At 37.6% G+C, this 24,158-nt stretch overlaps 1 protein-coding gene across 5 annotated transcripts in view; it reads right to left on the bottom strand.

Moving 5' to 3' along the window:
- Cep350 (centrosomal protein 350) overlaps positions 1 to 24,158 on the bottom strand; it is a 143,006-nt gene that overhangs the window by 39,647 nt on the left and 79,201 nt on the right. For 2 of the 5 annotated variants that reach the window (XM_041662290.1, XM_041662291.1), the window contains exons 22-30: positions 22,869 to 23,038; positions 21,313 to 21,509; positions 20,474 to 20,658; positions 19,858 to 19,945; positions 15,063 to 15,209; positions 12,262 to 12,419; positions 4,755 to 4,877; positions 3,499 to 3,698; positions 895 to 1,103 (exon numbers count right to left, since the gene is read on the bottom strand). In XM_041662290.1, the coding sequence (XP_041518224.1) occupies positions 895 to 1,103; positions 3,499 to 3,698; positions 4,755 to 4,877; positions 12,262 to 12,419; positions 15,063 to 15,209; positions 19,858 to 19,945; positions 20,474 to 20,658; positions 21,313 to 21,509; positions 22,869 to 23,038 (1,477 nt within the window). The remainder of the gene's footprint in view (positions 1 to 894; positions 1,104 to 3,498; positions 3,699 to 4,754; positions 4,878 to 12,261; positions 12,420 to 15,062; positions 15,210 to 19,857; positions 19,946 to 20,473; positions 20,659 to 21,312; positions 21,510 to 22,868; positions 23,039 to 24,158) is intronic. The other 3 variants (XM_041662293.1, XM_041662294.1, XM_041662292.1) reach the window with 2 other exon arrangements.

Raw genomic sequence — 24,158 nt, 5'->3', positions numbered from 1 at the left:
TTCCACCTTGAAGGTAAGAATCAAGCTCAGGTCATCAAACTTGGCAGCTAACGCCTTCTTTCCCACTGAGCCATCTCTCTGTACCTATTAGACGTTAGAAATTTCTATCTATGCTGACTAGTTGAATCTGGCACACGCTAGAGTCATCTGAGAGAAGGAAACCTCCTTAAGACTGGACTGTATGGAAGCCTGTAGGGTACTTCCTTAATTAGTGATTGATGGGGGCCAGCTCACTGTTCGGTACCACCCTGGGCTGATGGTCCTGGGTTTGGAAAAAAAAATAGGTGGAGCAAGCCAGTAAGCAGCTCTCCTCCATGGCCTCTGCGTCAGCTCCTGCCTCCAGGTTCCTGCCCTGACTTTCTCAGATGATGAACAATGACGTGGAATTATAAGCAAAATAAATTCTTTCCTCCCCAACTGGTTATGATGCTCTGTCACAGAAACAATAATGCTAACTAAGTCACTATCTCTTTAATATTATTAGACTTGATAATGCGTAATTTCAACTGCTACTAAAGCTAAATTCATATACTTATAAAGATAAGCTTACTAAAAGTTTTATTTCTCTTCAAATATTAAACTCTGTATGTTACAAGTATGGTGATAATCAACGTTGCCATTATAACTATTAGTAGCACCTTTTAGACAGATTTTTTTTCCAAAGGAATTTTAAGGTACAAATAGGTACTGGGTGGTGGTGGCGCACACCTTTAATTCCAATACACAGAAGGTAGAGGCAGGCAGATCTCTGTGAGTTCGAAACCAGCCTGGTATACACAGAAAGTTCCAGGACAACCAGGACTGTTACAATGAAAAACACTTTCTCAAAGGACCAAAAAAAACAAAACAACAAAAAACAAACAAACAAAAAGATATAAATAGGCATCAACTTACATGTTTACTAGGAGAGGTAGATTCCAGTTCCTGTGAAAAAACCATTTCCTCAGTAAGTATACTGAGATCTGGACTCCCAGGCTGTACTTGTACCATAGATTCAGAAGGTAAACAGAGGACAGAAGGGCTGCCTAACTCTTCTGGAATACAATTTTCACTGTTTCTGTGAGAGTAGGAAGGTATCAGAGACTCCTCTTCACTTGTAAGTCCTGAAAACACAGGGTGAAAATGTCCAATCTTGGTCAATGAAGAAGTTAAATTTGTTACACTTTAGACTAGTTTCCGGCATAGAACCACAATACTTAATTAACATTTACTACTAAAGTCTGTTCATTAACAATTTTGGCTGACACCATTTGAGAGCAGATATTAACCAGTGATGATGACTGGCAACCTAAGTACGAGGGTATAGAACAATTATGATCCACAAACATACCCCCTTTGCAATGAAAACTGCTTCAGTCATTCATTGAAAATCATTTAGTACCTGGTTGGTACAGACCTTCAATGTCATCAGGTGTGGACCCAACACCTCACTGTTTCCTCCCATTAACAGTATTGGAGAGTTCCTTTCTCTATAGTCGGCAAAGTTGATGGTGTCATGTCAACTTCCCATAAATGTATGGGTCTTTCTTGGGTTATCTGTTCATAGTCTATTAATTACACACAATGGAGTTCACTATATTCTCATACACATATATAACACATCAGATTCACCTATATCTTCTCTTGCTCTCTTCCTACTCTCACTGATCTTTTCTCTTCCCAACTAATTCTCCCACTTTCAAAATTTTTTACAAAAGTATTTTTTAAAAAAATTATTTTTATTTATGTGTACGTCTGTGTCTGTGTGAATGTGTCATGTCTGTGTGGGTACACAAGGAAGCCAGAGTAGGGCACTGGAGCCCTTGAAGCTGGAGTTAGTCAGTCGTAAGACACCTGACAGGTGCCAGCAACAAAGCTTCAGTCCTGTGAAGGGCGGGAAGCGCTCTGAGACACAGAGCCGTCTCTCTAGCACTGCTCCTGCCCTGTCCCTTTAAAAGTGATTCCATTAATATAATCAAGGCTGCATGTAGGAGCATCACCAAGTAGGGTTTTGTTGATTTATTTGGTTAGTGTTGAGTCAAGGTTTCATATAGCCCAAGCTGGCTTCAAACTTACTGTGAAGCAGAAACTGACCTTGAACTTCTGATTATCCTGCCTACACTTCGGAGGCAGTCTTGTGCCATCAAATCTAGGTGCTGGGGGAGGAACCCAAGGCTTTATTCTAGGCAAACATTCTAGCAGCTGAGTTACATCTTCAGCCCACAACTGAGTTTCATTTTTTTGGATTTCCTAATCAATGATCTTGCTAAAGTCACTCATTATTCTAATAAAGTGGAAAATCCTGGTTTTGTGTGTGTTTGTGCATAGCACATGTGCATCCGTGTGTGAGTGTGTAAAGGGGTACATATGCACATGCATGTGCAGTTATATACGCCTGTGCACTCATGTGTGGAAACTAGGAAAGGTCAGGTGTCCTCTATCACTCTCTGCCTCATTTCTTTGAGGCAAGGTCTCACACTGAATCTGGAGCTAGCAGAGTCTCTGCTCCCCCCCCCCCCCATTCCGGGATTACAAGCAAACATGGATGCATGCCCAGCTTTTTACATGGGTACTTAGATACAAACTTAGGTTCTTAAGCTTATGAGACAAGCACTCTTACCCAATGCATCATCTCTCCAGAATCAAATTCTGGATTTCTATGTGCATACCTTTATTAACTGTAAATAATTAGAATTTTGCATCTTCCACCCAGTCCATACTTAATTATCCAAACTTTAATTGTTTTTCAGGCCCTACTGAAATACTTAGAACATTCATACAATGCTTCATAAACATTTTCAAGGAGAAAAATTTTCTGTTTTAACACTAAATATTGTGCCGGGCGGTGGAGGCAGAAGCAGGCGGATCTCTGTGAGTTCGAGGCCAGCCTGGTCTACAAGAGCTAGTTCCAGGACAGGAACCAAAAGCTACGGAGAAACCCTGTCTTGAAAAATCAAATCAAAACAAAACAAAACAAAACAAAACAAAACAAAAAAACCATTAAATATTGTATCTGTTTTAAGTCTGAGGTTTTTATTTTGTTTTGCATTAATACTATTTTCTTCCGTCAAGACAGCTCTTTTCCATATGTATTTTTATCTGAGGTTTATGTACGTGATCCGAAGTCTTTTTCTGAATCTATGAAAGTGATCAAGTTATTTTTCCTCTTTAGATTAGATCTGTATGCATAGTATTTAGGACAGAGAAGAACAGTTTTTTTCCTTTCATGTTATTATTTTATGGATTTAGAATTGAAGTTATAAATTAATGTCATAAAGTGAGTTGAAAATGTCTATCATTTTTATATTCTGTGGAAAGTAAAGAATTATACACCTGGGTTTTCCCTTTTTGAATGTCTACTAAGCTTTGGCAAGCTGAACATAAATGTTTATACTGGCAATAAGTCACTTATATTTTCCTTAAAAGAGCACACCATTTGTAACTGCGTTGCCTTCTTCACTGTGAATTATTTCTATCAAAAAGAAATAAATATGTTACACTTTAGTTTGTATTTATTACCTTTCTGTTCTGTTCTTTGGTTCTCCAGTTCTTTCTTAGGAGTTTTGGGTTTTATTAGTTCTTTGTCCCAGGCAGCCAAAGCTTGTTTTTCCATTTGTCTAATTTCTGCTTCTTCTGCATCTAAACGCCGCTTCCATTCCAGGAGCTCCTCCGCATGTTGTCGTCGTTGCATTAGTTTTTGTTCCCGCTTTGTCAGAAACCTATAGTTACACCATGAAGAACAGTTAGAAAACTACACAGAGGCAGAGGTCACTTTAAAAGTCATTCATGCCTCACCAACAAGCTGTGCAGAAGCAGGGCATTCACACCCCTCTCTCCCTGAGAAAAGTTTGAAACGACAAAAGTACGATGAGCCAACTTACTGTTTTTAAATATGAGATTAGTGTTTCCTTATAAGAGGATGTCAGGGTAGTGAAGGAAAACTAGTGTAAATTCAGAAAAAAAAATCTAATGCAGATTTCAACAAACTTGACTGGTAATGTTATTAAGTGACTTACATACTCGTTTTCATAGGGGGTTCTTTTTCACAAAATAGTATGTAAGGAATTTATTCTAAAAAGCTCAGATTAGAAAACACACAAAACTCACAACAATAAAGACCAAAAGGAACTATAAAAACAAACCCCAAGTTTCCCAAATATGCAAGCAAGCAAGCAAACAAAAATGGTTATGTCTCCTTTTGATTTATATTTTGAAATTTGGGCTCTGCTTTTACCCAAGAAATGCAATGACCAGTGACAGATCTTTTGTGTATGCAATAGTGAGCACCATTTGGATGCCACATGCATATCAACTATTGGCTCACTAAGTAAGAGGATGCATTAACTCCCTTGAGTCTCTCAATTTAACCTGATTTTTGACATTAGACCTTATTTTGGGCCTAAAGGATTTGGAGAAATTATTGATTTAGGAAAACCACTTTGGTCAGATGGGAGGCTACTAATTAACTGTCCACAAACAGATGCTGTGCCTAGTGAACGGGCTGTTTTTATTACTGACATTAGATCTGCAATGACAGCTAACCAAGGAAAAGAATTCACACATCCAACAAGCAATAAAAGGCCAAGTGGAACCGACGCCTCCTCCTCAAATAATCATCATGTCATTTGTGTAGAAATAGTAGGATAAAGTCCATATGACATCGGACCAGGCCTCCAGCCTTCTATTAAACAAACAAAAAGAAAAAGCAAACAAAACAAACAAAAAGAACAGAGCATGCTCTATCGAAGAGTGCACTGAAAAAGGTGCAAAGTTACCTGACCAACTGGTTGTAGATATACAGCTGGAATTTGGGATGAAGGTTGGGAAAACAGACACTGAGAGAGGCCCAGTGGTGAGACGTAAAGACAGAGAAGAAGTAGTGAACAGGAGAGCAGTGTCTACAAAATAAGGAGGCAGATTTTAAAATCAAGAGATCAAGAGGCAGGAAGAATGAGAAAGGGAAAGCAAAAGAGTCTAATGAAGTCGTTCTGAATATTATTTGCTACTCAGAAAAGCAAATCCTTTTGTGTTTCACACACAAACACATGTATTTATAGATCTTATCAATGAATTCCAAGTAAATGTGTCTTCTTAAACATTGCTTAGCCATTGAGACAGGATTTCTCTGTGTAACAGTCCTGTCTTGGAACTTGTTTGGTAGACCAGGTTGGCCTTGAACTCACTTGAGATCCACCTGCCTCTGCCTCCCAAGTGCTGGGATTAAAGGAATGCACCACCACTGCCTGGCAAGCAACTGACTTTTTTACCTGTACCTTATTGTGTACTTTAAGCTAAAGTACTGCGTTTGTCTTATTTAACCTTACCATTATGATCTAGCTTAAAAATAAAATAAAATTCAGTAATCCAATTTACAGAATAACATCTTAACTCTGACAACATAAACTACTAACAATATACTGGACATATCTTGCTTTAGGTCTAACACAGGGCTACTTAAATAATAATATAGAAAATCAATACCCATTCTTTGAAATATCTGGATGCCCAATTAGGAATAAACTGAGGTAGTCTTAATAAATGCTGTCAGCAAAGAATGTTATGAACAGTTCAATCCTAAGGCTAAGGATAAGAAAATTCCATATGTTAAAAGTCTTCCATGCAGAGGAAACTCGTGTTTCTTCTTTTGTAGTAGTAAACAGATCACACACATAGATACAGGACAAATGAGTCCAGTGATGGTTGGAAAGGCTAATTCTCTTTGACAGAGCATGCTCCTGTTCACATGCACACAACAGTGACTTGCAGAAAAGGCAACATTTCATTATTGCCTTGGAAGGGCAAGGATTAATATCAGTATGTCCCGGAAGTGAGAAAATCTAGGTGTAGATCCAGCCATGGATTCTTTTTTGAAGGCAGATACACCTTGTTCATACATGCCTTAGACAAAAGACTGTCTTTTTTCTCCAAAAGATTTTTTTTTTATGTATATGGTATTCTGCCTGCAGGTCACAAGAAGGAATCAATTCTCATTATAGATGGTTGTGAGCCATCATGTGGTTGCTAGGAATTGAACTCAGGACCTCTGGAGGAGCAGCCAGTGCTCCTACCCTCTGAGCTGTCTCTCCAGCCCCCTGAAGACTGTCTTAACATTTGTTCTCCACAGACAGCATTTCCTCACCCTATTCATCTATGCATACACATACAGTGCTCTTATATCTGGATTGCCTTGATTTTCTACACAGAACTTTAAGGATAAACATTCCTATAAATGTCAGAGAGACACTGCAACATCCCTTGCCCTTCTTTATGAATGTACAACAAACTTTGATGCTAATTAAAAAACATTACGCAAAATGAAATGCATTTTGGTTAAGGTTAAAAATTATACCATAATGTTCAAATATCACCCACCCTTTTAAATGTAAATCTGATAACTGAATGTAAGACCTAGCATAGAAATTAAAATAGTATTGGAACACATAAAACAAGCTTTTTAAAAATGTATAGGTAAAAATATTTTTGTCCAACCCTTTAGAGAAAACAATTTTTCACTATCAGAACAAGAACTGATTTTTGTCAATTATAAAGATCAAACATATTCAAAATCTCTGTTAAAAATGAAGAACAAGAGAAATGACTAACATAAAATGAACAGTTTACAAAGAATGTAAGACATTATATTGAAACATCTCTCCAGAAATATATTTCCTTATTTAATATAAATATATAACTAAAAGTGACCTTTACAACCTGGAAAAACCTTGGGATAATAAGACAGAGTACTTCACATTAGAGTTAATAATCCTTCAGGATGTGAAACAGGTAATTGTATGGGAATGATGAAAATGCATTGCTCTGAATTTAAGGCCAGCTTGGGTTACATAATTAGCTTTTTTTTAAAAAAAGAAAAAAAGGCTCAAGAAAAGTCATTTATTAGAAATATAAATTTTACCAAGGGCATTACTATCAGTGAAACATTAAAGACAAAACTCTTTCATTGTAGCCCAAAGTATTATCATCACTTCAGAAAAATGTCATAAAAATCAATTCAGAAGGCTGACAGTTAGCAAGTCTAATCTTAAGTTTGTTACTAGGGCTTTAAACTGTTAATCTAACCTAAATTTACCAGAGTAGACACAGACTAAGCTCATACACAAACTAGCACTTATTCTCCAGATGTTTATTGTGTTTAGAGACTGTCAAGAGAGCTCTTAACTGACAGAGTGCAGGATCAATGAAGAACTTGCACCTGAAACTGTCTTCTTCCCAGCATGCACCAGTCAAAGGCATTTGGAAGAAGACAGAATGGGAGAAGGATGAGTGTGCTGGGTAGTGTCTGTCGACTTGATACACTAATGTCTGAGAAGAGAAAGCCTCAACTAAGCAGATGCCTCCGTCAGACTGATGGGCAAATCCATGGGACATTGTCTTGATGGGTGACTGAAGTGGAAGAGCACAGCCCATTACGAGCAGTGACACCACCAGGCAGGTGTTCCCGGGTTATATAAAAAACAAGGTGAGGAAGCCATGGAGAACAAGCAGTGTTCCCCCATGGTCTCTGCTTCATCTGTTCCTGCCTGAAATCCCTGCACCGACTTTCCTTTACGATAGACTATAAGCTGCAAGATGAGATAAACACTTTCCTGTAAGAGTTGCTTTGGTCATGGAATTTATCATAGCAAAAGAATGAAAACTAGGAAAGCAATACAAAATTATTTCAACTTTGAAATCAAATGATTCCCTGAACAACGCAGCATGTTTCCATGCAGGAACATGGAATAATAATAAATCTTTATTATTAAAGGAATTGTTGTGGTTTGAATGTGCAGTATCCATACGCTTGTGTTTTCAATGCTCTTTTGAAGGCTATAGAGTCTACCTGGAAGAAGATGGTCACAACTTTTGAAGGTTATACCTGCCTCTGGCTCACCTCTTCTTCCTTTCTGCCACGTGTAAACAGCTGCCTCATGTTCCAGCCACCCCAGACAAGGTCACATATTTTGCCTATGATAATGAACTAAAATTTCTGACGGCATGAACCCAAACAAGCCTTTCTTCCCTTACGTTATCTCTACCGGGTATTTTGTCACTGTGATGAGAAAAGTATTTTTCAGGAAGCATAAAAAATTCTTTGAAAAATTCTCCCCAGTGTTAGGGAATCAAACATGGGGCCTTCTACATTCTACCTCTGAGTTATATACTCTCTGCCTATATTTGAGACAGAGTCTTCGGTAGCCCACACTGGTTATGAACTTTTAATCCTTTGGCAGCATCTCCCAAGTGGTGGATAAAAGGCATGCAAAACCATACCCAGCCGAATAAATTCTTATCAAGTTATTCCATGATAATCAAGAGATATTCACATATATGTAGCATTCAAATACTCAGTTTACACTGCCTTTGTCTGTGTAGGTTGGCAGTGTGTGCAGAGGCGTCTCTATCACTCTCTGCTATATATCCTTGAGACAGAGTCTCTCAATGACTCTGAACTAGGTTATCAGCCAGCAGGCCCCAGCAGTTCTCTTGTCTGTTTCTCACAGCACTAGGGTTACAGGTATGTGAACGACATTTTTATGTGGGTTCTAGGGATTTGAACTTAGGTCCTCATGCTTACATAACAAGCACTATGACCTGCAGAGTTATTACCTAGCCCTTTACTTTAGCTTTAATTATAAAATTTTGTTTTAAGCAGGGAAAATTAAGAGACATAGGAATGAAAAGAAGTCCCTTATTCCTGCTAAAAATTGAGATAAATTTCACCAACAAGGTTATGAAGTAGGTTTATATTTTTACATTTGTTTATATAATGTTTATATGTTTACATCTATACCTCTTGTGACCTATTTTACATAAAAATTCCTATCTTTTTTGACTTATGTTTTTATTTTAGTAGTTCATGAACATATTAACGTCTCATAAATAACCATCTCAATTCATTTACCAAAGAAAAATCTTTGAAATAAAAATTAAATGTACCAAGTCAGGGATGGTAGTACATGCCTTTAATGCCAGCACTTGGGAGGCAGAGGCAGGTAGACTTCTGTGAGATGGAAGTCAACCTAGTCTCTGCTACAGAGTGAGTTCAAGGACAGCCAAAGCTACACAGCAAGACCCTATTTCCAAAACAAAACTAAAATATAAAAATATTCTTACTTAACCTTTTGAACAATTTAATGTAAGCCACCAAAATCATTTATATAGTTGAAACTCTTGAACTTACACACATGTGAATATGTTTCTTTCAATAGGGTGCTATCCATCCTTGTCTTGGTTACATACAACTTAAGCCACAAATCGACCTTTTCTCGTCTGTCTCTTCTATTCTCTTACCCATGCTTTTTAATAAGCTCTAACTTTGCTTCTAAAAGAAACTTGTATTTATTTGTTTATCTATTTATTTGAAGACATTTTAGTATAAGCCAGGCTGGCCTGGATTTTACTGTGCGCCCAAACTGACCTTGACCCTACTGTGTGCCCAGACTGACCTTGAACTATTTTGTTGCTTTAGCCTCCCTAATGCAGGGATCAGGTATGTGCCACCCACATCACATTCTTTAAACATTTTCATACTCAGTTTAAATAGTCCAAAATTATGAACTGGCTTTCTTGTAATATGGGATGCAAGGGCTCCACTAGAATCGTTTTACTACTGCTTAACTAGAGGATAGATGTATGTCATATGTCATATACATCAAAATGACAAGTGAAATCCTTCCTTAGTTCAAAGTATTAACTTAAAATGCCACTCATCAAAAATCTATTTTCCTACCCATACTTAGTATGTTTCAAGAAAGGTAGATATGGGATAGACACTTACTGGGAAAGGAACTATTTTATAACTATATTTAATAAAAATAACATTGAAAGAGTAACAATCAATAAATATACTTTATATGCTCAGAGCTTATGTGAGCATATAAACTGAACTACATCTAAATAGGAATTTTCTTTAAAGAGGAATTCTTTTTTTTTGTTTTTTTTGAGACAGGGTTTCTCTGTGGTTTTGGAGCCTGTCCTGGATCTAGCTTTTGTAGACCAGGCTGGTCTCGAACTCACAGAGATTCGCCTGCCTCTGCCTCCCAAGTGCTGGGATTAAAGACGTGCACCACCACCGCCCGGCTAAAGAGGAATTCTTAAAGCTGACTGTGGTGGGGTATACTTGTCATCACATTCAGCACCCATGACGCTGGGCAGGAGGATCAGGACTAATGCCCAGCCTGTGCGCACAGTAAGCTCCAGATCAAGTTAAGCTGCATTGGAAAATCTGTCTGGGGTGCAGCAGCTTCATAAGACTGCCCCTTCCAAGAATCATTCAGAAGAGTGTAACTTCTTTTGTTCTTGGATCTGTTTTCTAAGTAGGCTTAACACTTTGGGTTTCTCTTAGCATTTAGGGCTTCCTTACTCTTCCTCTAAAGCTCCCATACTGCCTGTGGCTGCTTCTCAGCCATGTGTCTGGCTTCCATGCCAGCTTCAAGTGTATGTCCCTTCTCTTTTCCATTCTCCAGGCAGCTGTTGGGATTTACATCTTGCCTGTTCTGGAGGCTTTTTTGTTTTGTTTTTAATTCTAATAAAATTCTTTGAACTCGGGGGCTGGAGAAATGGCTCAGTGGTTAAGAGCACTGCCTGCTCTTCCAAAGGTCCTGAGTTCAATTCCCAGCAACCACATGGTGGCTCACAACCATCTGTAAGGAGATCTGGTGCCCTCTTCTGGCCTGCAGGCACACATGCGAACAGAATAGTGACAATACTGTATACACAATAAATAAATAAATCTTAAAAAAAAAAATTCTTTGAACTTTTGGTTCATGGGTGGGGAAGGCCCATGAGACGGCTCATTGGGAAACGGTACTTGTTGCCAAGCCTGAAGACCTCAGTTTGATATCTCAGATGGGTAGAAGAAGAGAACTCACTCCTATAGACTGTCCTCTGACTGCCACACACATGCCATTGCTCACTGACATCATCCTCCCAACAAACACACTAAAAAGTGTTCTAAAACCTTTAAAATGTTATAGGGCAGGCCGGGTTGCTCAGTGGACAACACTCTTGTGATACAAACATAAGGACCTGAGTTTAAATGCCTAGAATCCATGTAAAAATCTGGATTTGGTATCACAAGTGTCTATAGCCCCAGCACGCCCACAGGAAGATGTGAGGTGGGGACATGAGAAATGAAGGAAACTTCTGGGGCACCTACCCTTGCATATGCAGTGGTAAACAAGAGACTTATCTCAAACAAGACGGAAGGGTGACTGCTGAGTCCTACACATGCATGATGGCACATGTGTAATTTTACTAACACAGACACACATATACACACACACAGATTTAAAAAATATCTTTTAGGGAGGTGGGTATGGTGCCACACACTTTTAATCCTAGCACTTGGGAGGCAGAGGAAGGTGGATCTCTTCTGAGTTTGCAGCCAGCCTGGTCTACACAGCAAGCTGGACACCAGCCAGGACTATATGGGAAACAATGTCTTAAAATAAAAGAAAGAAAAACATGTTTTAGGAGCTGGGAAGATGGCAGAGTAAAGTGTTTGTCGCACGGGCATGAGGACCTGGGTTTGGTTCTCAGCACTACATAAAAATCAAGAATGGTGGTATGCATCAGCACCCTAGTGCTGGAAGAATAGAATGGAGACAGGGGACTCCTCAGGGCCTGCTGGCCAGCCCATCTCACTGAAATAGGGAGCTCACAGTTCAGTGACACACACATACGTATTAGAAGAATGTAAAAATATCAAAACACCTGCATGGTGGCTCACATCTGTAATCTTAGCACTCTGGAGACTAAGAAGGACTTCCACAAGTTTCAGGCCAAAGCTATAAGTGAGTTCTAGGTCAGCCTGTGCTATAGCGTTTGTCTCAAACAAACAAAGACAAGGCATTGACCCAAGAGAATCCTAGCCTCTGGTTTCAGCTAAGAACTCATACCTGCTCACAAGACTAAAATTGTACTTCTTAGTCTGAGAGGTGTCACTGAGACAACAATGAGATATCAGGATATAACACTTTCCCAAGTAAGTACATTTAACCTTTCTTTTACTAAAAGAATGGAGAAAATATTATCATGAATATATATATATATATATGACTACTACTTTGTTTTTTTTTCTTTTAAATAAAAATCTGTATTAAAATGAGAAAAATTGTTCTATAAAGAAGATGCATAGTTAATTGACTATTAGGTAATCAATTAATTCTGCTAAAATATTTTATTCTCTCCATCTAGTCTGATGAAGTAAGTATAATAAATATTACCCACTGATACTTTCAATGTGATTAGATTAAATAGGAGGCACACAAAATGAATTACTTTTCATCCATGCGGCTTCTCATGTTCTTCAGTTTCTGCATGATGCTGCTGGTTTCACTGCTGGAAATAGATATTGGGGAAGGACTGCGGGTCTCCAAACCAGTCGGACCAGGACTAGCTGCCTTATTATCCTTTGTATCATCATCACTATGAGAGCCCTGCAAACAACACAGAACAAATGCCACTGGCTTTCAAAGATCTCAAGGAAATCTTAAACACAATCAATTACGCTTAATCTATAATAACTGAAATAAAGGTATTAACTACTTATAAAACAGAAATAGATCACATAATTAAAAACAGAATAGTAAAATTGCCAGATGTGGTGGTATACAGCGATAATTCCTGCACTAAGGACGCAGATGCAGAAGGATCAGGAATTTGACACCAGCTTGGGTTACCCATGTGAATTTATGGCCAGCCTGGTATACACAGTGAGACTGCCTCAAAAAAAGGTGCAAATTTTATGTTATACATGTTTTACTGCAGAAAGAAAGAGGGAGAGAAAAAGAAACATAATAGTTTTCTTTTCTTTCCTTTTTAAGAACCTGGAAATTTTCTGCCACTATACTCAAGCACCCTCTTTGATTTTTAAAAGTTGAAACACTTTAAATGAATACCATGAGCAATGGTGTAGTGCAGTGGGAGAGTGCTTGCTTAGCAAGTATGAGGCCCAAGGTTTAATTCCTAACATGGCTTTAAAATAAGAATTTAAAAAAGGGAATGCAATAGACACTATAACTATATAAAACATGCATATACACAAAGAATGAACAAATGATATAAACCAGGAAAACACATTTTTTAAATTTCTTGTGGGAAACAGTATGTTCACAGAGTTTAAAATAGTTTTCTGGGAAAACATGGAGGAATTACTGGCTTAACCAGCACTTTACTTCCGAGGAACAAAAAGGAAAACTTGAAGCCAGGTATGGCGGTGCGTGCCTACACTCTCAGCACTCAGGAGGCTGATGTTGACTGCTAGCCTTTCATGGCTAACTTGAGCTACAGAGCAAGTCGCAGGCTAGCCACTTGGGGCTATAAAGCAAGATCTTGTCTTGAAAAAAAAAATACCAAAACAAAAACCAAAATAAACAAAAATTTGCACACAACATAGTGAAGTTAAAAATAGTAATTTAGACTCATTGATCCAGAAGAGATGGGTACAGATCCCTTCTCCTTTCCTTCCCCATCCTGAACAAATGAATACTACAGTCATTAGGAAGAGCATCACGCTTCCACCAAGTGAGAGGAAAAAGGGAGAGCAGGGCAAGCAAACATCTAATACAGGAGTGTGGCCTATGTGGAGAATCAGAGTAAAGGGGGCAACCTGAAAGTTCATGCGGAAGTAAGTGGTCAGCACCAAGTCATGAGCACAAACATGGTGAGCGGTAATAATGGCCTTCCCACAGAGAATTTTCTGTCCAAGGCGTCACAGTCCAAAGGGAAAGAATAGATAGGGAAAGAGGAAATGAGTAGGTGTGGTGGCTGGAGTGAAAAGGCTCCCATAGGCTCCTATTTGAATACTTAGTTTCCAGTTGGTGGCACTGTTTGCAAATGATTAGGAGGAAGTGTGTCACAGCAGGCAGTCTTTGAGGTTTCAAAAGAATTGTGCCCTTCTCAGTGTGCTCTCTGTGTCCTGTTTGTGGATGGAAATGTTGGCTCTCAGCTGCTCCAGCCAACATGCCTGCTACTTGCTGCCATGATGCAATGCCATGATGGACTCTTAGCCTTCTGATACTGACAACCCAACTGAATGCTTCCTTTTATAAGTTTCTGTGGTGGTATTATTTTGTCATAGCAATAGAAAAGTAACTAATGCATTAAGACAATAAAGTCTAGTATATATCATATTAATCAAGTAACTGAGGTACAATTATCAATAATGGAATCAATCAAAATCAAGTTCAAACTATTGATGGCAACAAAAATACAGCATCACTTACATGATACTCCTACCACAGATAAACGACCTGAACCTAATGTCAAGGGAACACTACACAAATCCCAGTTAGGGGATGTTCTACAAAATGACTGGCAACTATTCCTCTCATATAGCAAAGTCAAGGAACTATTCTAGAATGAAGGAGGAAAAAAAAAAAAACCAGACACAAAAACTGAAAGCTAGTAGTTTTCTGCCCTAGTTATTTCTTATAAAAAACACCCTTTTGACAAGGGAGAAACTGAAAAGACTTTAAGTTAAATAGTAATAATAAAATAATATAATAATTTTAATTTGTTGGCTACTTATTGTCATGCAACTCAGAAAAATAAATTATTATGTGCTTAATTTTTCTGTTAACTTAAGAATATTACAAAAATCAAAATTGAGAATTATCCTGGATTTACAGTTATAATATCCTGAGTTTTCCAACACAGTACTGATACTTCACAGTATCTTAGAATAGATCCAAATTTTGCTCTTGCCTTAATATCTTTGAATCCTATATCAATATAAAATTAAATCTGGATATGAGTACCATACAATGAGCAACAGACTCTCTCTATTCAAGAGAAGAAATGACAGAAGGATCAGCAAATCCAAAGATTCTGTCCCACTTTAGTTCATAAGAGGAAAGAACTTAAAGGTAATGAGAGAATCATGTGTTCTTTCCAAAACAAGCACATGCCACGTGAAGGTGTTCTCCCACTGTATAAAACAGCAGGCACACAGGACTTTAGCCTAGTTATTATTACACCATACTGAACAAACATACCGATCATTTCAGAATACAAAGTGAGCTAAGATTAGCAAGCAATATAGGCAGAAAATAAATTAATAAAAAATTCACTTAAATTACCAATTTATTCTCCCCTGCAGACTTCAACTTCTCCTGAAGTTTTATGGTGGTCTGCCGGATCCTTTCTATCTCTTCCTGCTGCTTAAGAATCAGTTGCCTTTCCTTCCGAGCTGCTTTATTGGCTTCTTGAAGACGTTTTATTTCTGCCTAATATTTAAAGAGTTAGGAAAAGAAATTGAAATTTGAAGGAGACAAGTTCAAAGGAGCATATAAAAAAAGAATCAAATCATTATATGTCACAGATATAATGTACTTCTAGACAACAATACTAAAACACTCAAATTAGTGAGGGAGGAAAATATTAAAAATAACACCATCATTCTAAAACAATGTAAGATGATCTCTTAGCTTAAAAAACTGTAGTTAAAGATGCTGGCAAATTCAGTCTTTTCTAAATCTAAAATATCTTTTATATTGTCCCACAATGTTACCGTATCTTTACATTTACCCACTTAATAGATGAACATCAGCAAATCAATTAGTGTAACCACTATTCTACTATTAAATTCTTAGACACAAACATTTCTCACTATCCAAAATAATGCTTTAACCTTAACTGTTTCATGTTATAAACTAGGCGTCTCTAAGAGGCCCTAAAAGTAGGAAAAGCAAGTCACTGAATCAGTCTACTGCCCTCAATACCGATTTAAAAGTGCTTTCAACCCGAGCATGCTGGTGGACACCTGGGAGGCTGAGGCAGGAACAACAGGAATCTGAGGCCTGCTTACTCTACACAGAAAATTCCAGACCAGCAAAAGTTACAAAGATCTTCTCAAAAATAAACCAACAAAAACCACCTGCTTTCAAAAGAAAACAAGAAGAGTATTCACCACTTACAATATACCAGAAACACTTAGTACTACACTGTAGCCAGCATTTGTCACGTAGTGTTGGCAGCTAATTTAGTGGGAAAAAAATTCACTGCTAATAATTGTTAACAATTATCAGAAACATCCTTTCTCATTAAAAAAAAAATCATTTACCAATGAGATAAGCACAATAAAGATACTAAAAATCTGCTACTTTTATTATTTTAATTATGTTTGAGAGCTATTTTTTAATTATTAGCAATCCAAAAAGTTAATAGTTTGTCAGTACTTGGGATTCCAAGAATGCAGCAAAGTGCAAGATAAATATCTACATTTACAAATCCTTGTCAATAATTGTTAGAATTCTGGTAGAAGAGTCAGTGGGTGGAAGTGCTTGTCCTGCAAGCTGGAAGACCTCAGTTTCATCCCTAGAACTCAAGGGTAGAGAGCTCTGACCTACACACACATGCCATGGTACACATGTGCTTGTGCACACACATACATCACACACACACATACAACAGTAATAACAAATACAATTAAATTTTTAAACAATCTGTTAAAATTCAGTATTTCTCCTAATTTCACTTATAATGAAGTGTCATATAATAAGAGCAGAAATGAAACACTAGAGAAAAGTAGTCTACCACTTGGCATTACCACTCCTCATAAGTAACCTTCAGCATGTATTCGGTATATATCCTTTTAGCTTATTCCTTTAAAATCTTTCACAAGTAGTTGTACCTACTTGCAAAAACTAGACTGTTTAGTTTGTGTTTTAAGACATTTTACAAATAACATCATAAGTATATATTTGCAGTTCAATTCCACTTAGTATTACTTCTGAGATACTGCCTGTGTGTGTGTGCATGTGTGTACATACAAATGTTCTACAGGGAATCAAACCCAGGACCTTACACACTCTAGGCTAGCGCTCTACCACTTAGCTACACCCCAGTCTAGACATTGCTTTTGATACTTCTCCATGTTAACTAATACATTCTAATGTTGCATAAAATACCTATTCAAACAATGCTCAATGAAGTTATCTGTTTGGTCTCCATGTGAACGGATAAGACTTTCTCTGGAGTACAGGATCTCAAATGTTCACGAGTTCCTAGGCTCTCCAGGGCCCTTTTAGGTAACTTACTACCAAACTACTTTTATGATATAAAGACAACATTTGTTCTACTCCAAGTTATTCTCTCTTGAGTATGAAATAACTTTGTTGTATTTTTAAGGAAGTCACTATATAAATTATAAAAAATTAATGACAACAATGACATATACAGCAAGTTTTATTTGATTTTTTTTCAATATAATATATTGGTCAGTTGGAAAATGTAATTTTAATGCTTAATGTGCATTCTAAATGTTCACATTTTATTATACAAAAATACGGGGCTGGAGAGGTGGCTCAGAGGTTAAGAGCACTGACTGCTCTTCCAGAGGTCCTGAGTTCAATTCCCAGCAACCACTTGGTGGCTCACAACCATCTGTAAGGAGATCTGGTGCCCTCTTCTGGCCTGCAGGCAGACATGCAGGCAGAATACTGTATACATAATAAATAAGTAAATCTCTAAAAAAATAAAAAATATTATTATATTTTTATCTCAAAAGAAAAATTATTTAGTAAGTAGCAGATAAAAGTTTTATCTTCCTCTTAAAAACTTGATCTTCAGTAACAATAAAGAGCATCCTTTGTTTTCTTTGATGTCACAACCATACCTTTTTTAAAGAGTGTATGGGTGTTTTGCTGTATGTATGTCTCTGTATCATGTGCTTAGAATGCCTAAGGTCAGAAGTGGGCATGGGTCCCCTGGAACTGGAGGTACTGATGATTGTGATTTGCTATGTGGGTGGTGGGAACTGAACCCAGGTACTCTGCAGGAGTAATCAGTGTTCTTAACTGCTGAGGATATGAATAAGCCTAGTTTGTCTGTCAATAATTCTTTTAAGTAAAAGTAGTATTCCAGAGTGGGATTGTGTGGCTAGTTTACAATAAGGAAATGCAAATTAAAAGAATACTTAAACTCCATTTAACCTCGATCAGAATGACTATCATCAAGAAAACAAAGGACAAGAAATGCTGATGAGGACACAGAGAAGGAGAAAACGTGTATATTACTGGTAGGAATGTAAACTGGCATAGCCACTAAGGAAAGCAGTATGGGCTTTCTCTAAAATAACAAAAATAAAAATGTCAGATGACCTAGTTGTACCACCAGGGCATGCCCGAACAGGATTATAGTAAGTCAGGACTGTCAATCATCACACCACAAACATAATTTGCACACCTGTGCTTACTGTTGCACTATTCACAACAGCCAAAGCATGGAACAAGCCCCACAGGTCTATCAACACATGACTGAGTAAAAAGGTGTAGTACATATACACCAGGGTAGTTTATTCAACTGTAGAGAATGAAATTATGATATTCAAAGGAAAATAGGTAGAACTGGAATTATTATATTAAGTAAAATAAGCCAGACTCAATTAATTATCACAGTCTAACTCATATGCAGAATCTGGATTTAGGTTTGTGTGTGGGTACTTAAGTGCGTGTGTGTGTGTAGGACATGAAAGTAAAAAAGAGATTAATAACAGGAGGAAAGGGTATAATGGGGGGAAACAGAAAATGATAGAATGTATGTGGCATGAAGACAAAGGGAGAGACCATTTGTGGAAAACAAGGGGACAGCAAAAGGAAATGGGGGTGAGCACAATATAGAACTGTGGAAGGTGGCTATGAATAAAGTATAATAATAAAGGTATACAAAAATATCACAATGAAATCTATTACTTGGGATGTTAATTTTAAGCCTATAAAGGAATACCCAAACAAAAAAGACAAAACTACTTGGCTAGTTCAATTTCCAATCAAATAACTGTACAAATATTTTCCTTGTACTAATCACTGTAGTCAGATGGCCAAAACAGAGCCTGTTAAGCACAGTAAGAAAACACAGATATGCAAGGGTCACAATCCTAAGATTATCGTTTTATCATGTAATTAGGGCTTTATTAATCAAAACATGCTTTTTAAAAACTGTATATACATGAAAACAAAGAATTTGACTACAATGTAATCTAATGCCCCCAATTTGTGCAAGGGCACTGGTTATGCTTGAATTTCTAAAGCAAATAATGTACAAATTCACTCAATGACTGTTCCGGAGAACAGTCATCCAAGGGGCAAGGGATGCAAATCTTCTACTATCACTGGTAAGTTTCTCCAAAAGGCCCACGTATTAGAAGACTAGTCTCCAGTTTGCTGAGGATTTAGGTGGTGTTATGCTTTTGAGAAGAGCTTACACTGGGGTGATGCCTAGTCCCTTCTTCTCTCTCTCTCTCTCCTACTTCCCATCCCTCACCCCCTTGTAATTCTGCCATGATATACTGCCTAACTACAGGCTCAAAAGCAACTGGACCAACTACCTGTGTACTGAAACCTCTCAAATATAATCAGAATAAACCCTTTCTTCACCACCAGTTACTGGGTGAAGGTTCTATGATGACAATTAGAGTGGTCATCAGTCGAAAACAAGGCCAGTTCAGAGCCTGAGTTCTCAATCATCATGCACTGTGCTGCTTCTCCAGAATTCAAAGCCAACGTCCTTCTAAGTCCCGAAGCCAAAAAACTAGTCAATATGTAACTAATGTCATGAAAATCTACTCGGGGAAAGAATGACTAAATATTAACCCACATCTGCATATATTTTAATTTTTAAATTTTGCATTTTAAAGGACTACATTATTCTCTGTAGTATATGAAGGCAGATTTATTGTCTAGCATTAAAACAGTTTTAAAATAAGAGAAGTAGGTGAAACTAGCAAGAAATGCCTATGATTATTGTACTATAGGTGTAAACAGTAGTTTCAACAAAATCTTACAGTGATAGTAACAAAATGTGATTAGACAAAGTAATTCAACATACAAACTTCCCTGTGACAAATGATGTCACATAGGTGCTATTCCCACACACCTTTTCTTGCTGCAGTCTTAAAAGCAGACCACGCTGTTTCTTCCGGAGCGGGGGCATCTTATCATCCTCTCCTTTGTCTCGTAGATGTCTGTAAGGAATATTCTTTCATTAATACAAATATTAAATTTATAAGTAAAAAATTCTTAAGTACTATAAAGCCTATAAACTGATTTAATATCTTCCTATGTGGAAAGCAACTGTTACAAGTAACAATTCAAGTTACACTAAGTGTTTTACTGAGTGTATAATACATTCAAGGCCTGGACTCCATCCTTTAAGGATAGCAATACAGCACTCGAGAGAACTGACAACCTATAATGAGTTGGATGGAGTGATCTAAGAGAAATAAAAATATCAACCAGTAGGAAAATTATTTTGCAAGTAACACAAATCAAAGATTACTGCCACTATTTCTAACTTGAGAACTGTGTTGATAAAATTCCATCGGATGAGACAGGTTGAAAACACAGCTCACAGTTAGCACAAGTTTAGCATTCACCAAACCAGGGTTTGATTCCCCAACACCAAAATCAAACAAAAATATCTTAAGACATGAAGCATTTCTTATTTCAAAAGAAACTGACTAGTAAAATCTACATTTATTGGAAGAACTTGCTTTTTTTGATGTTCTAGCCAGGCTAATTCAGCCTTTGTCTTCTCCTTCAGGGCCTTTTCTCGAAGACGCAGAAGTGAGGACTGGTGAGCGGCACGCATTTCCTCTTCTTTCATATACTGTCGGACCATCTCCATGGTGAACTTAGAAAAGCTGTCCTGTCCTCCCGAGAATGGCATGCTCAGCTCCTAAAGCATACAGTTTATTTCAAAATTAACACCTTCTAAATCTTTTGGTATTTAACTTCATTTAAAAACTTATGAACTTATAAAAAGTTAATTACAAAAGATAGGAGTGGGGTCATGCGTCTTTAGTTTCAGAGTCTGAGATAGGATTACATGAGTTTGTGAGACTAGACTGAGCAACACAGTGAGATCTCATCTCAGAAAGAAAAAAAGTATAGAAAATAAAAAAAAGCAAACAAGCATCTCATAAAACTGTCTATAATATAAGAAAATATCACTCAGAAAGATATAAGAGGGACTGAAATTCAGTCAAAAAAAAAAAAATCTTGATGAACAATTACCACAAGCCATGTACTGTCCCAGGGAAGCAAAGCAGGGAAAAAGCTGTTCCTGTTTTCTAAAAAGCATACAATTTGGAAAGAAATGTCTACTTTCAGATGGATGAGGTGAAAAAGCTGCAAGCAATACTGACTGAGATCCTTTAAAGGTGTTATTATAACTAACGTTTATATTCTATTTCATCTGAATAACCAAGCTAGATTTTACATGTATAATATAAATTTGATCTCTTGAAAAATATTTCTGATATTTGCCTGGTACTTATATAAAATGCATTCTCATATCTGTGGGAAGCTATGACCTCCTAAGTAGACACACCTTGGCAGAAGACAGTACAGGCTTATCTGGGGAAGCATCTTCATCGGAGTCATCATGATGGCCTCTTTTCTTTTCCATGTTAAATCTACGATGACTCTCAGAAGGTAGTAAAGATCGAAATGATTTTTCTTCTATTTCATCTTCTGTCATAGATTCATCAAATTTCAGGGAGTATTCTGTTGCAATAGAAGTCGAGTCTAATAGGATGAAGAGGAGGAATGCTACAACCATCCAATTTTACAATTACAAATAAATGTAAAAACAGTCTAGACAATGCTAAAATTTGATTTTTTTAAACTTGTAAATTTCTAATTGAAGAGAGAAGTGGGGGAGGGAGTAGCCCCACCTTCTGAAATAGAACAGCTTTGGCACCTTGGCCTGATTTGACAGTGGCAGCCCTGCTGATCTGTCATTCTTCTCCCTTTTGAAGAACACACATGTTCACAGCTTGAGACAGTCTAGTGACCCTTCCCACAGAATTCTACAAGTCTGTTCTTTCTCTATTTTATCCAACCTACTCTAGTTTAGACCGGCATTCTTTCTGCTGGTAATCACATTTATTTTTGGCTTCTGTTATAAAGGCTGACCAAATCCATGGCTAGTCTTTATGTCCAGGCACACTCTTAGCATTCTCTCCAAAATATGTTTGCTTTCTTCATCTTTCTCCCACTGCACCTCCCTTCTTAAACTATGGTTCAATGGGGCTGGAGACATGGACGAGTGGTCAAAAACAGCTGCATTTCTTCCAGAGACCACCACATAACAGCTCACAACCATCTACAATTCCAGTTCCAGGGGATCCACTGTTCGTTTCCAGTCTCTGCTGGCACGAAGCACACATGTGGTGCATAGATATACATGCAGGAGAAACAGTCTCACACACACACACACACACACACACACACACACACACACAACACACGACACAGTCCAAAGCTACACAGAGAAACCCTGCCTTGAGGGGCTGGAAAGATGGCTAAGAGGTTAAGAGCATTGCCTGCTCTTCCAAAGGTCCTGAGTTCAATTCCCAGCAACCACATGGTGGCTCACAACCATCTGTAATGCAGTCTGATGCCCTCTTCTGGCCTGCAGGCATATACACAGACAGAATATTGTATATATAATAAATAAATAAATATTAAAAAAAAAAAGAAACCCTGTCTTGAAAGAAAAAAAAAAGAATAGGCTGAGAATTTTCTAAACCTTCAAGATCTGGCTCCTTTTTTCTTAATAATTTCTTCAATTTACTGGATGCAGTAAAGAGAAACAACACTTTGGAAGGAATCTCTTAAGTTAAATACGTTAAGTCTATCACTTTTAACTACTATTTTCCAAATAAACTACAAAACTGGAGAGCATAGCTCCTCAGCAAAGGTCTTGCCTGGCATGCATAAGACCCTGAGTTCAAATTTCAGCATCACAAAAAAGCAAGTGAGTCAATATGTGAGTTTTGTGGACTCCCAAGGATCACTATTCCTTCCTCCAGTTCCCACATTTGTGTACAAGGAAATGTGCATGTGTGTAAAGGAAATGCACATGTGTACAAGGAAAGTTACCTTTCTCATCAGGAAGAGATGGAATACTATCACTTCGTAGAGAATCATCTGCAGCAGTCTGAAGTTGTTCATCAATTGAACTCTCCATCTTTTCATTGTGGAATTTCTTCTCATCTTCCTTACAAGATGGAACTAAAGGGCTTGCTTGACGACTGCTCCCACTACTACTTCTGTTTATATAGATATTATAAAAACAAACATACAAAAAATAAATTAAGGATCATAACTTCAAAGCAAACTTATCTGAACAAAAGGCTTTACTTTATAATCAAGGCATAAATGGAAGACAGAAAGATAGACAGACATACTATAAAATATAACTGGAAAGAAGAGAATTTTACTTGGAAATACACAGACAACCACTACTCTCAAGTTATCACTCCGCTATTTCATTTCACAGTCAAATTTCTGGTTAAAGGGAGGCTTCTGCTCACTACTTCCATTTTCTTTCATCAGTACATAACTGTGCTACTAGAACTGTTCTTGACAAACTATCTATAAACTTCTAAATGTCAAATTCATAAACTGCTTTTGCCTCTGTGAAAGCACCAGGCAGTACTTATCTCTTCGTATTAGACAAGATCTCAAGTAGCTCAGGCTGGCCTTATACTAGATATGTAGCTAAGGCTGACCTTGAACTGCGGCTCTACACAACTGCATCCCATGTACTAAGCCTACCAGCAGGAGCCTTCACATTTGGTTTATGTGGTGTTAGGGATTGAGCCCAGAGTCTTGTGCATGTGAGGTAAACTGCACCAGGTCATTACAGCCTCTGGACCGTCTTTAAAAGCTCTACTTGCTTTAAAATAAATAAGCAGATAGGCAGGCAGGCAGGTAGGTAGGTAGAGAGAGAGAGAGAGTAAAAATATCAACATTTGGATACTATGAATGAAAGATATTTAAGGACTTTATATTATTCTTGGTACATTTCTGAAAGCCTGAATTTATATCAAAATTAAATATCAAATAAAACCTCTCTTTTCTTATATTCCATGATTCTATTCTTAATATTTTTCTTTCTACCTTTAGAGCTAAATTTTCCTGTATTTATTTCACTGGCTTTTAAGTTTTGCCTTTCCTTAAACTCCCGCCATCACCTATGGTGAATGTGGGAGCTGCAAGTGCACATGGTCAGCCCTGCATGACTGCAGACAGAGGAGGGCCTAGTCTGCATGAGGATGTGAGAAAACTGCACACTCCTGGGGAAAAGCCCTGAGGCTTTGGAAAACAGTTTGGCAATTCTTGAAAAAGTTTCAGTCTTTCAAAACCAAAACAAAAACATGTATCACA

Source organism: Microtus oregoni, unplaced genomic scaffold (assembly GCF_018167655.1).
Source record: "Microtus oregoni isolate MIOR12 unplaced genomic scaffold, Mior012 000013F_ref0000133, whole genome shotgun sequence".
NCBI classification, from domain to species: Eukaryota; Metazoa; Chordata; class Mammalia; order Rodentia; family Cricetidae; genus Microtus; species Microtus oregoni.
This window is presented reverse-complemented; position numbering and strand designations above follow the sequence as displayed.